This window comes from Cyprinus carpio, chromosome B25 (genome assembly GCF_018340385.1).
Source record: "Cyprinus carpio isolate SPL01 chromosome B25, ASM1834038v1, whole genome shotgun sequence".
NCBI classification, from domain to species: Eukaryota; Metazoa; Chordata; class Actinopteri; order Cypriniformes; family Cyprinidae; genus Cyprinus; species Cyprinus carpio.
Window position 1 is genome coordinate 7,514,681 of NC_056621.1, and position 14,943 is coordinate 7,529,623.

The 14,943-nt window shown below is 38.7% G+C and overlaps 1 protein-coding gene across 1 annotated transcript in view; it reads right to left on the minus strand.

Annotated features, from left to right (window-relative positions):
- Positions 1-2,585: 2,585 nt before the first annotated feature.
- furinb (furin (paired basic amino acid cleaving enzyme) b) overlaps positions 2,586-14,943 on the minus strand; it is a 91,546-nt gene continuing 79,188 nt past the window's right edge. The window contains exons 10-16 of the mRNA XM_042752658.1: positions 14,263-14,363; positions 11,697-11,800; positions 11,459-11,576; positions 11,077-11,256; positions 10,114-10,238; positions 9,515-9,643; positions 2,586-6,405 (exon numbers count right to left, since the gene is read on the minus strand). Coding sequence (XP_042608592.1) covers positions 5,753-6,405; positions 9,515-9,643; positions 10,114-10,238; positions 11,077-11,256; positions 11,459-11,576; positions 11,697-11,800; positions 14,263-14,363 — 1,410 coding nt within the window. The 3' untranslated portion in view covers positions 2,586-5,752. The remainder of the gene's footprint in view (positions 6,406-9,514; positions 9,644-10,113; positions 10,239-11,076; positions 11,257-11,458; positions 11,577-11,696; positions 11,801-14,262; positions 14,364-14,943) is intronic.

The window sequence follows — 14,943 nt, forward strand, 5'->3', positions numbered from 1 at the left end:
CAGCGTGGGGTGTGAAATGTTGAGTTCACTTAACAAAAGCTCACAAGAGATGCTTTTTATATCTTAACATCCTCTGTGAGAGCCTGGATATCGGGTACTGATTTACCAGACAGTTTTTGGAGAGAACTGGAAATACTGCTGTCCTCTCACAGTGCTGACAGGTCTACTGAAGTCAGACTGGCCTTTTTTTTTTTGTTTGTTTGTATGGTTATTTTTTTTCGATGCCCTTTCACGCTCAGCTGAGACCAGATTCGGTTTCCTCCACAGCAGACGCGTTTGTGTACTAAAAGGGCGGCTTGCTCCCTGAGCCCAGGCGTTTGAGAAAGAGGCCATTCTTCTTAATAAGTCTGAGGGCTGAGACGGCAATAAAACTCAATCTCGCCACTGAAGACTTTAATAAGATGACAAAGGCGCTGATAGAGATGGAGACGTTTTTGAGGGATTAGTTCGGACAGGAATGAAAATGCTGTCATTTATACTCGCCCTCATGTTGAGCAAAAGCGGTATGACTTTCTTTGCCGGGTGGAGCACGGAATAAGAAACTCTGAAGAATGTCCTAGCTGCACTTTTCCCATACAATGTCCATGGGCTTTAAAGCATTGAAAATGACCAAAAAGCTCCAGAAAGTAGTTCATATTACTCATTTGCTTTATTCTGAAGCATTCCTTGAGAAATCGAAGACGTTATAACCACAGAAAATTGTCCTCTGCCTTAGTTCTGGAATTGATTTTGCATATTCAGAAATTACACAAAGATGTTTGTTGTCAGTGATTGGTTCTTGCATGTCTCAAGCGAACAAATTTTGCAAACAAAGTGTGCATATATTTGGCCATTCACACCAAGAATGCGAACTATATAGCATATGTAAAAATGCATAGTAACGGTCTGCTTATTATAAATGCACGCTGCAGTTTTGTCATCTGCCACTTTAAATGCTTGAGCTCTTCAGAGCTGGAGGATTCTGATTGGCTGTTAATGTTTTTTGTTATTGAAAAGCTGGGAAGATGTTTTCTTTGTACACAAAAAATATTCTTGTATCTTAAAATAACAGTTGATCACAGTTCTTACTACCTTTCTGGCATTGCGTTGCTGTCTATGCAGGGTCAGAAAGCTCTCAAATTTAATCAAAAATATCTTAATTTTTGGTAGTTTGAAGATGAACGAAGATCTTATGGGTTTGGAATGACACGAGGGCCAGTAGTTAATGACAGAATTTTCATTTTTGGGTGAACTAACCCTTTAACGGAGTATATTCGTCATCTTTGGTGTGAATGACCCTTTGAAATTCCCTTTTGTCCCTTACACAAATATCATATGGTTTCAGAATACAGCACAGGAGTCACATGAAGCAGTTTTGCTACACTTTATTTTTGGAGCTTGACAGCTCTTGTATTCATTCTATAGAAAAGAGAAGCGTGAACCTTGTTCACACCATCTTGTGTGCTCTACAAGATTTAAAAAACGGTTTGGAACTGACTTTTCACTGAAATAAGATCAAAGCATATTTGTGAGTGAATAAACAATATGCTTATTGCAAAATTAAGCCGAACTCAATAGCAACTCATCTGATATGCTCATTGAAGTGTTGAATAAACATCCTCACACCAGCTCTGAAATTCCTTGTATTTTGCTTCGGATGCAAGTCGCGCTTCAGTTCAAACAATCTGGCACCACCTACTCGTTCTGAATGTCTGCATAACTTTTTCTTTTCTACTTCCAAAGAGCACATTGAAGCTTTCCTCAAAAAACATGACAAACACAATACATCGCACTAAATTCAGCCTAATAATCATTTCAAAAGAACAGAAATAGTGCCTCGTTTTGCAGGAACTGAAGATCTCTCTCCTTCGGCCCACTAACGAGTCTGATAAAACCTATTAAACGATTGTGGAACATCTAAGGAGGATAATAAGGTACGTTCAGCAGATTTTCACAGCGCTTGAAGTAAAAATACAACAGTGTGAACTGATGGCAGCACTGATTTCTTGTACTATTAGTCAAAGACATGCTTGTTACATTGGCGGTCGCATGGCAAATCAATGGGAGTGAGCTGAGCATGAGGGAAGTACATTTCCAATATTCCCTTAGAAGAGCAGCGAAGATGAGGAACAACGTGACATCGCTCTCGCCAGTAGCTGGACCATCCATATTTCTGTCTCTTTGCTCAATTAGTATGTATGTAGCAGCCTCAGTCTCACTTATAATGCCAAGAAGGCAAAAGCTTCCAGCACTAAATATGAGATCCTGTTCCTCCCAGCTGAACTAATTATGGAAAGCATTTTAAATGTGCCATTTCCATAAACTAGTTCTCTCCTCCCTCTTCTGGGAGCTAGTCAGTGTAAGTTTTCCTCTGCCGTCATGGAAACATGGAAAGTTTAGGCCGTCCTATGAAGTCCACATGAAATATTGATGATCACCCACTGCACGCCTCATGTAGCGAAGTGCATAATGTATGCGTTATTAATTTAGACCAATGGTGCGTTTCTCAATGTGAATTATGGCCAATCGGCATCAATAAATAACCAAACATTTCAACAGATATTCAAGTACTTTTAAACATCATTAAATAAAACACGAAAGCAACAGATGTTTGAAGTTAATTTAATGACTGCAGTATTGACAGACACAAAACTATCAAATGCTTTAATGCAATGCTGAAAGATGTGTTATAATGAATCATGCTTCTTGTGTTTTTCAAAATGCTAATATAGCTCAGAATGGCATACATCTAACATCTAATCTACTGCATTTTAAGGCATCATAGACATGTTTCGTTGATTGGTAGCAACATCATACTGCCTTCTAAGATACATCACTGTAAAGGCCTTTCCACACTGGGCACGAAAAAGCGAAAGGAATATCAGCCGCGATGACGCTCTGGAATAAAACAACAGATTCCTATGAATGCTTCCAACTAGACCGCGAACATTCGCACATTCGAAAACACGGGCTGTCCAATAAGATCTGAGCATTATATCACATGGCCAGAGCAAGTGCTGCTCCCCAAAAGGTCGACGCTGTAGTGCTAAAAGCTCAGAAGACTGTATTGTGCACGAGCGTAAAGACACAGAAGTAGAGGACTTGTTTTTCCGTATATGTTTTTATGTAGCTCATGGTATTTTTTTTTTTTTAACAATAAAGGATGTTTATGACACATGACAAGCAGATAGCGTTCAATCCATTATAAAACATACAAGTGCATGTCTGCCTATTATAGAATCAAAATCCATTTTAGATCACAATCGGCAGTTATTACAAGCACTCGATAATGCTTTTAAATAATTACATACATTTTGAATGTAGCTTGATGCTAATTGTACCTTTAATTATATTTTCAGATGTATTCTTGTAAGCATTTTGGATAGTTTGTGTTTCTGATGAAGAACCAAAAGTTATTTATCTTAATTTAATGCTGTATATTGAGCAGTGGACGATGTAGACCATACGATATACATGCGCTACATGATGAAAAAAAATGCATTGCTGGTCGGCGCCACCTAGTGTGCAGTCGTGAATTAGCAGAAGGTGAACAATCGTTTCGCACCGAAAGCACCGTTCGTTGGCGATTCGCCTCGCTTTTTTGCATCACGCTCAGTGTGAAACTGCATGTATGAGCTAATCCCAAAATGCATTGCGACAAGCTTAGTGGAAAAATTCATCCATGGCTTATTGATTCTGTAGTGGTTCAAGCACAAAGTGATGACACCTTTGGTAATGCAGAAGATATACTGACATTTCACTAAACTCCAGTAAGTATGGATGATAAATATAATTAAACATCTAATTATACTGAACTATTTATTTAGTATGGATAATTAAATGTAATTAATAAATAGTTCAATATGGTATAATAAGTAGTTTAATATAATCAGTGCCAATCCTAGATTTCTGGTATTTTGTGTATAGGGAGGATCGGCTGTGAATAGAATGAGATTGAACTGTTTTGGGTTGGTAATACTTTTGAAACAAGTTTCTGAATACAGTACTGTGAAATTATGACAATTTAAAATAACTCTAATGGCAAAGCTAAAAGAACAGTATTTGTTTGAAATCGGTGATAACTTTATAAATGTCTTTACTATCACTTTTGATCATTTGAATGCATTCTTACTGAATAAAATTTAAATAAAACAACATTTAAACATTAATGTAATTATATATTAAAGTATGGAAAATAAAGTCAATATAAAATGAACCCAATTTTTGTGTGTATTTTTATTCTTATTAGAGTATTGCATCATTAGCTTAGCTGCATGCTAGTCAATTCTATTTGAATCAATTATGAGTTGAGTTGCCTTTGTGGTTGCCTATGGAGGGCTCTCCGAATCTGTTATTTATGAGCTCCTCTTTCGGTTAACATGCTGTCTTAGAAAGTAGCTACCTATGTAGGCAGTATACTAGCTTTTTGGAACAGCTGAACTGTATGGTTTATAGTGCCATTGTATCTTTGTTCCACTCAAATGTCACATGATTATTAAAAAAAACAAAAAAACATCCCAACCAGAGCTCCACAAATAGCAGCTGAATTCATGTCTCAGGGCTGACTCTGACCTTTTGAGAAATATATGACACATTTCCTCTTGAAGCTCCTTTGTGTTAACACTGACAAGTTTTGAAGTCAAACTCCGATGTGAAAATCAATAAAATAACCTCTGGGACAAAGTTTTCTTTTTGTTCAAACACTACTATTGAAAACCAATAATTGAAAATCACTGAGCTATTTGTTAAGGTACATCCTAATTAGCTCAGAGACAGAGGAGACAAAATGAACCTAAATGATCTAAAAAAGTAAAGTCAAAAGTCATTTTTATGACAAAAAAATAAATTTGTTGTTTATCAAGATGTGTCTGATCGTGAGCTCCTCAAATCAACCTAAGACGGTACTGTATCTTGCTTGACTGACAGATAAGATCTCTACATCGAGCTGTGTTTCAGTTTAAGCATTTCGATCGTTTGTTTGTCTGTGATTCCCACTGTTCTGAATCCGTGCCGGAGGCTCTAAGCAGGCAGAGGTTTGCGTGTTATCTAATTCCATGCTGTTATGGTTCACTTTGCTGATGCTGTTGCTACATCAACATTGCAACAGAAATTATGCACAGTTAAATCATTCCTGATCGAATCAGTGGAACTGTCCCAGAGCTGCCTTTGACTAGCAAAGAAAGCAGAACGTAGACTTTATTGTCAGGGTGTAAGGACTTATCGCACAAATGATGAGTGATGTAACGGCAATGGAAGTTAGAGAAGTGCAAGAAGTTTTGAGCATAAAACAGTCTGAACTTTTAATAAAAGTTGACTGGAACAAATTACAGCCCTTTTGTTGTGTTACAAAGTCACTCAAAGTTACTCAAAGCCTTCACGCGCTCAAACACACATACACACACACACACACACACAGATGGTATTGATCCTGTTTAGTGGTTCAAATCTCAGGGCATTAGAGCTAGACCACTAAGATGAATAAAAGTTAAAATAAAGGGAATCATTCAGCGCAGCCGAGATGTCCTGGGTATAATCGCATTCGGGTCAAACTCGTCAAACCGCAACTGCACTATTATAACTCATTAAGGCATTCTCTCTCTCTCTCTCTCTCTCTCTCACACACACACACACACACACACACACACACACACACACACACACACACAGACACACACATAAACGTCACTGTGGATCTATAAGTCTGAGTAGTGCAGACTAGTTCTGTATCCTAATACAAGGAAGACAGATGTTAAAAAAACACCTACGCGGGGCGCTAAAGAGCACTCTGAGTCCGTATAAAAGCAGTCTTTTCGCTGTGATACTCCAGCTCTTCGCTGTCTGACTCAGAGTTCATTCCTCCCGCCGTATCCTCGTCCCCCCACACAGTGGGGATCCCCCGGTACGACACTTTTCCCCGGCCGAGTCCGAACCCGAAGCCCACTCGTATCCCCCCTCCGCCCGTGTCAATCACCGGCAGTTTCTTCCTCCGGCAGAACGGGGCACTGGCTGCTCCGGAGTGCAGCTGAAGCAGCACGAAAACAGCTGCAAAAGTGGCCAGGATGAAGGCACAGCTGAGCACCGCCACCAGCGCTGGCAATCTCGAGGATAAGCCGGGCTCGGGCAAGGATTTATCCGAGTTGGGATCCACCTTGTGCTGGAGCACAGGAATGCTGGGCAATTTTCGCTGGTTCTGGTGCAAACAAGAAGTGACCACTAAGTGACTGTGGGAGGGACAGGAAAGACATTCAATCTCCCCGGACCCGAAGCACGTCAGGCAGGACGGGTGGCAGGGCAGGCACGCCTGTACGGTAGAGTGCTCCACCCAATTGTCCAACGACAAGTTGAGCACCTGCAGCCCCGAACTGAAGCCGGGCGGGCAGGACTTCACGCAGCCTTGCAAGAAAAGCGAGAAGCCTGTGCTGCATTCTGGAAAACAGAGATTGGAAGAACGCTTAATTGCAGATGTTACGAATCTTTAACGAACATGAAATGGCATTTGAAACACATTTGACTTTCATAAAAACAGATGGAGCTAGGATATTATTGGCTAATATTAGTTTTCCCTGCTCTTGCATGATTGGGTTTTGTCAGCAGAAGAGAAATTTAGTTTCAAATGTTGTTGAGATTAAAGTGAATACGGAAATAAACATTTCTGGCAACACTTTACATTTATTACATTAATTAATGAAATGGGTAATAAACATTTTTGTTTATTTATAATTTAGGCCAAGCCAACTACCACAGCTATATTCATGCCATGAGACAAAAAAAAAAAGACAAAAAAAGAGATATATACAGTATTAATAGATTAATGTGTGTGTGTGTGTGTGTTTGTGTGTGTGTATGTATGTGTATATATATATATATATAGATATATATATATATATATATATATACACACACACAAGGGCCTAAAACTAACTTTTTGCCACACCTGCAGTGACATGATAAAATTTACCGGCCAAAATGTATTTTTTAACAGCCATGAAACTCTTACTGCAAAAACAGACAGTTATTACTACTACAATGACTAAACATATTTACAATGTTTTTAATTTGTCCTGCTGGTGCATTTTCCCTCAATTTTCCCTATTAATTATAGCCATTTAACATTACAGTATAATTGAAAGCCATTATTTTTAACATTTAATAGGCTCTGAAATATATAACAACTTTTAATTTGTGATTTTAAAACAATCTTTACATAAACTATGTTATATATGCATAAACTATACATATCAATCTTTGTTAAAGCTATAAAAGTTAATCAGTGACTAGAATAGTCCAAGGATTTCTATTTTTCTTTTGTTCTTTGATTTACATCAATGACAGACTTCAGCAGGTTACATTTTAAAATCAGCGCTGTCTCTTTAAAACCTGATGAATAAGAAGCGGATCTGACTCATTTCCGATTTTCTCCCAACTCTTTACGGTCATTTAAAACTTTAGAACTCATTTAAGACTATGTTTACAAGGTAACTTGGTAACTGCGCTAACAAATGCTGTTTTTTCAGGCACGATGAAATGAAAATGAGACCAATCGGATCAATCACAGCAGTTTAGCGTCACACAAAGGAGGGGTTTGGGAAGTCATGGCCTAATGGTTAGAGAGTCGGACTCCCAATCGAAGGGTTGTGAGTTCGAGTCTCGGGCCGGCAGGAATGTGGGTGGGGGGGAGTGCATGTACAGTTCTCTCTCCACCTTCAATACCATGACTTAGGTGCCCTTGAGCAAGGCATCGAACCCCCAACTGCTCCCCGGGCGCCGCAGCATAAAAATGGCTGCCCACTGCTCTGGGTGTGTGTTCACAGTGTGTGTGTGTGTTCACTGCTCTGTGTGTGTGCACTTCGGATGGGTTAAATGCAGAGCACGAATTCTGAGTATGGGTCACCATACTTGGCTGAATGTCACGTCACTGTCACTGTCACTGTCACTTTCACTGTTTGGAAAAATTCATGTTTGAGCGAAGAGTTTGGGAGTCGTTGAGAAAGTAAGGTTAAAAATACATGCATATTATAAGACAATGAAAGTGTTGTTTTTTTTTACCTTGCATGCATGTCAACCTGTTGTTGGGGACTCCCAAAACCAAAATCTAAACTTTCAGTACCCATAATAGGGGCACTTTAAAATTGATAGTTCTCAATTATACTGTAAAGTTGAATGGCTATAGTCAATGGTTAAATAGTAGGAAAAAAACATTTCCTAGAGACATCAGTAGTATTGGTATCAGTGATACTCGCCTTCAGTCATAAAAAAATATGCCATTAAACAAATATTAAAAATATGCTGTATTTATGTTGCTTCTACATTAATTTGAAGATTGAATGTGAAATTATTGCAATATAAAAATATATTTAAAAACTTCAATGTGGGATTAATCATGATCAATTTCAGAAAGAAAGTGGGATTAATTAGTTAATTTTTTGACAGCACACACACACACACACACACACACACACACACACACACACACACACACACACACACACACACCACACACACACACACACACACACACACACACACACACACACACACACACACACACACACGTGGTAATGTATGAAAAATCTAGTGTAAAAGTATTGTTCACTGTTAATTCATGTTAAATATTGTGTTGACCCTATTGTAAAATGTTAGCACATTTGTTTTCTAAAAAATAACATGCAAATAGTGTGCATTAGCATAACCTGTCTGCTGAACTGCTGTCATGCTGGAATTTAAGGGTAGTTAAACTGTCAACATCTTTATAACTAGGTACCCTTGTCAAAAACAAAGGTGCATATATTTGAAGGTATTTATTCTGCACCTTTAGTAGTGCAAGAACACACATTAAGTATGTGCTACAGTCTGCACACTTTCAATACATGAGTTAAGCATTCACATTTGCATTTGCATAATTGCCAGGAGAATGTTTCTGGAATAAGACCAGGTACATTTATTACAGATAATAAGGTCATTTCATGTTGTGCTCTCATTTTTGGTTCAAATGGGACAAATTATTCACCTAGTAAAATTCAGTACTACCTAGAATAACAAGAACACCTTATGAAAAATGAGTGAAATAACTTTTTAGCAAAGTTTGTTCTTGACTGCAGCCACAATATGGGGCCATGATGGAGAAATCCATCATCAAGTCTACAGCAACTTCGAACTATAAACTTAAGCATTTGATTAACAAATTAAGGATTGTTTACTGCCCTCTGAAGCTTGGGAAGGTACGACCTTACATCAAGAAAAGGCTGAGGATTTAAAAACATTTCCACTTCTTTAATAATGCACAGTTTATCTAATTTAAACCTCTCTGGCATCACTCTCAAGTGTTTTGCAATATTTATACTCATAAACATATATTAATATTCATAAGCACAACAGCAGTCATACTGAGACATATGGAAATTTCTATATGACAGAGAGGGTTTGCCAAGAGAATTACTGAGTGTGTAAATATTTTCTTCTGGTCATGAATGTCACCGCCTATAAAAGCTTGTCTGGTGTGTTTTTTGTATGCCCCTTGGTCCATGGTGTGTCTTACCGATGCAGATCTGCTGGGCGTCAAAGGTTTTGCAGCTGTTATTTGAAGGCCGGGTGTAATCAGAAATGGACGGATCTGTGGCACTGGAGCCGGTGCCGTATAAGATGAGGGTGAACTGAGAAAGAACGCCTGTGGAAATGATACTGAACTTTAAAGATGCTTTGATCATAAACCAAAACACAAATGGCATTCACAGCACAAAAAATAATTTTCTTAACCAGTATTTTTCATCTTGTTTTGCAGTAAAAGTATCTAAACATCCTTAAAACAAGATAAATACACTTGAGAAGCAAGATATTTAGACTTGTTTTTAGAGAATATATCTTAAATTGATGGCAAATTGTTTATTTTCTTGTTTGATGCATAAATCAAACTAAATTGAGAGAGATTTATTCTCCCCAAAAAAAAAAAAAATTGCCAGTGGGGTAAGAAAAATGAACTTGACTCAAGATTTATTCTCTGAAATGTATTTTATCTTCTTCCCTGCCGTTTTCCTTTTTTTTTTTTTTAAGTAACTTTATCTTGTTTTAAAGGATGCTTAGATGTTTGTACTGAAAACCTAGACAAAACTCTGTTTAAGAAAAAGCTGATTGTAGTACCATAATCATCAAGTCCAGCCACATTCTCAATCTCCAGCGTCCATTCTCCCCGAGGGTCCTCGTCCCAGGAGTGAGTGGTCATGAATGCCCAGTCGTTGAACCCTTCGGCTGAGTTATCCTGAGGCCTGAACACAAGAGAAAGAGATCTCTATACATGTATGTGTCTATCTGAGAAGCTTAAACAAGATCAAATACGTCAATAAGATGGATTGAGTTTGTATTTACAATCCAAATAATTACATTTCATTAAAATAATGGGGTGAATTGTTTGTATATGGCCAGACAAGTGCACAAATGTGTTTTCTTGTTCATCAGATGTATTTTCTGTACATGCTAGTGTGCATCGTGTACACACTTAAGTTCAAAAGTTTGGGGTCAGTACGATTTTTAAAAAGAAATTAATACTTTTATTCAGTAATGATGCATTAAATTGTCAATACTTTTATTCAGTAATGAAGCATTAAATTGATCAAAAGAGAGAATACATTTTTACACCTTTACAAAATATATTTTTTACTTTCTAGTCAACAAAGAATCCTGAAAAAAAAAAAAATCCATCACGGTTTCCACAAAAATATTCAGCAGTTATTCAACATTTTCAATGTTGATAATAAGCATGATAATAAGTAAATAATGTTTCTTGAGCAGCAAATCAGCATATTAGAATGATATCTGAAGGATCATGTGACACTGAAGACTGGAGTAATGATGCTTAAAATTCAGCTTTACTTCACAAGAATAAATTGTATTTTAAAATATATATTACAATAGAAAACAGTTGCGTGAAGCTCCAATAATATTCCACAATATTACAGATTTACAGTATTTTTGGTCAAATAAATGCAGCCTTAGTGAGCATAAGAGACTTCGTTCACAAGCATCAAAAATCTTACCAACCTCAAACTTCTGAACTGTAGTGTATGCAAATGTATTTTTGCTAATGATGTGTTTGAGTGTGTTTACCGTGGAGCCAGCAGCGTGGAGCGAGTTCCCAGTGGGCTGATGAGGTGAACAGCCAGGTTTCCTCTGTGGTTATAGGTGAGGGTGAGTCTGGCCTGCACATGCTCCAAAGAGCTCACAAAATCTGGCTGCCCAGAGCAGGCCTCTAGACTTCTTCTGAAGATCAGGTGGTTTCTTATGTCCCTGCAACACAGAAGAATCTGAAATTACACTCCACTCTGACAAGCGACTGTATGAAGAAGCATAATTTTGCTGTCAGTTTCATGTGTCTAGTTTGCCTGTCCTTCAGTGGTGACCTCTGGGTCCCCAGGTAGCAGGCATTAGCTGGCATTACTGGTGTACTGATGTACTGCCTGTGCTGCATGAGGTGTTTGACCGTCCTTACCTGGGCTCAGTCAGCATATTAATGACACATTTGTGCTGCGGCCCCACGCTGCTCCAGTTCTGGGCCAAAGCGACCATGGTACTAGCATCCAGCAGACCATAGCCATAAGAATGGCTCACTGCCACATAGAGAGAGAGAGAGACAGAGAGAGAGACAGATGGAAAAAGTAACAAGGTCAGACATGTCTGCTGAATAAAAAAACGTAGCTCTCTGATTGGTTACGAGGACCGTCATTTACCTAATCGCCCCACGCCATTGGTCCTCCAGTCATTGGTTATTAGATGGGCGGGACGTGAGGTTCGCACAACGAGATGCTGCATGTCTCTCCAGGTCAGGTTCATGCTGGATGTCATACGAAAAAATGAAAAGTGATACGAGTATTACATTGCAGCCGGGCCACAGATTTATTTTCATATTCACATAGATAATTTGCACATAATTATCCTCTTGGATGTGACAGGATGTCTATTTGAAAGACACATAATTAAAGCTTTTCTTTCACCAGAGTCACAGAAAATTGCAAATGGAAATATTCTGTCCTGGGGGCCATGCATCATTTTGTAATTACACAGCCGACGAAGCTTTTTTTTTTTCAAATGAAGACCCAAAATTGTATTCCCCGAAAACACAGAAATATCAGATTCAATTTATAACTGTATTTCCTTGGTTCACGACTCAAGCTTATTAGTTCTGTCAGTTGTTGCTCTACATGGCAGAAACAAGCGGCTTTGGGACTCGTGGCCCCCACGGCCAAAGTTGAAAAGCCGTGTTATTTCTCAACAGGGTATTTCAGGGCAAACCACGTCTGAAATTGGACATAAAGCACTGCCGAAAATACCTGCATGACAAGCCATTTCCACCCAAATGAAATGAGTTAGCGTAAAGATACACCGTAGAACAGCATGAAAAACCTCCTCTGGCGTCCGTATATTTTTCAGGGTGATTTATGAAAAAGGGGATCCAATTCATAAGCTTTCAATATTTTTGACCTCACAATAAATGACTTAGCGGGTATATTCATAATGCCACATGCACGATTTATGAACCTAAAGCCAAGGCACAGATGTACTGATTTACATTCAGTGATTAATAGATAAAAGACTACTGAAATTCTCATGTTGTACATGGCAAGACTTGCGCAGATATCGAACAGATATCCTTTTATATAGATGAGGTGCCAGTGTTGAAAAACATGCCAGAGCCTTTAAACAGGTTGGACTCAAACCAGGAATCTATTCATGGACAGGGGGTGGAATAATGTCCTCATCACTTAAAGATTTCCTAACAACAGCAGCATGGCTACACTAATGTAAAACCGCATTAGATCACTCCTATTATAATCAATAAATTACAATAGAAGCACTGAGACGTGCATTCAGTTCGCAAAAACACCAATCCTGTTTTCTGTCTCTGCATAGTTATTACAGACACCGATATTCCTTGTTATTAATATTACATATATACTATATATTGAAATATGCATTGTATATAATAGAAAAAAATTAAGTAAATATGTCTAGATATAAAATGTTTGGGATCAGTAAAATTAAAAAAAAATATTCAGCAATATTATTATTCATAATAATAATAAAAAACCTGTACAGCTATGATCAACTGTTCGTCAATCTTGGCTGAGCTTTCAATCTCTATTTAAGTGTCTACATTTAAAATAAAGCACTTAAGCGTGCAAAAGACGCGAAGTGAAGCGCCTCTGCTGGATGTATGTGGTAATTACATTTTTTTTTTCTAAAACTGTATTTCATCCAGATTTTTCTGTAGTCAGCAGATGGAAGAATTCTGCCCCAACACCTAGATCAATATACAGAAACAAATTAAATATTTAATTTTTGCCCCAACACCTAGATCAATATACAGAAACAAATTAAATATTTAATTTTGGTCATCATTAAAGTGTTTTTATTTTTTTTATTTTTTTTTTTCATAAAAATGATATATATATATATATGGAGTATATTAATATATATTAATATACTCTATAATATATATGTATGTATTACATAATATATGATATTTTATTATTAATGATAAATTATTATTTGATTTTAAATCATGAGGTAGTTCTGAGTTTTACAGATCCCCTGCCCAAGCATCGGCTACTGCACAAGCACACATTTCAGTGGAAAGTGAACTGTCTTTCTTCTGAACTCAGACGTTCAAAAGTCACCTACAGCGTGACATCACAAAGACTTCCAACCGATGAAAAGAGCAGAGTTGTGACAGAAAGAGAACAGAGATGGAGGTCTTTATAAAAAATGCCCCTAAAAACGTCCCCATCTCTTTCGTTGTTGGGCCAAGCACGATCAAAGCCAGCACCAGCGAGGCTTACAGCCCTGAACAGCAGGGGCCAAACTCACACACACACAAACACTGTGTGTGAACCAGGAGCCCCGTGACTCCGCCACACACAAAAATTCAAAGAAACCCGATGCTCGTGTGAGACGTGATTTCCATGTCTTATTACAACCTCACATGGTAAAGGATAAAATACTCTGCAGGAGCTTTTAATCGAGCATGATGACTTGATGTTGTATAAGGGCCTTGGGGTCAATCGGCCCCCGAACAAGGAGTGTTGACTGACAGTCATCACCCATCTCTCGCCACCCCTCCTTCATTTTTTTAGATGAGCAGTGTCAAGGTGATGTCAGAGTGTGTCGGAGGGCTGAAGATGATGCATGAGGGTTAATGAAGTCTAACCGATGAGGGGGAATGATGGACAGGAGTGTGTAGAGTGTGTGTGTGTATGTCTGTCTATAGAGACAGGTGTCATTGTTGTCATCACTCACTTGGCCTCCAGAGCGAGAGCGATGATTCCCGCGGCCAGGGGAGCCGAGGCGGATGTGCCCGTGTGTGAGTCTGTACACTTCTTCCTCAGGTCCGTCGTCACCTGCAAAGATTAAAACAAATATATGGAAAGGTCAGGTGTGTTAGTGGTCAGCCATCGGAAGGACATTGGTTGTAACTATATATAAGATGTGAGGGCGTCCGTCAGTCAGAGGCGCCTGTTAAATCGAGTCCGAGAGGGAAGGAAAAACCTCATTCACTGCAGCTTCTGTGATGAGATGTGTGACAGCTTGGGAGACTTAATAAGCTGGCACCCCACACATGAGGGTTTGGGGTTTTAATCACGCCTAGGAGACACGGCGACATGCCTGCGTGATTGACAACGGTCAGGATGAGAGTACGAGCAGCCCGAGGCTACAGAACCATCAGAGCGTACACAGGTGAGCGGCTGCCAGACACCCACACACACCCTTTCTCTTTTGTTTTATTTGTCTCTGTCCCTTCAGTCTGATTTAAACACATACAGACACATACATACTCAAAATCCCACCCCACTGCTGTCGGCAAGATTGCGTCCATTTTTAAATTGAATCTGTTATTGCCTTTGTCATCCTAATGGAACTGGAGGTCTCAGAAGAGGGATAGGGGGAGCTATCGCAGTCACACATGCTAGAAAAGACTTG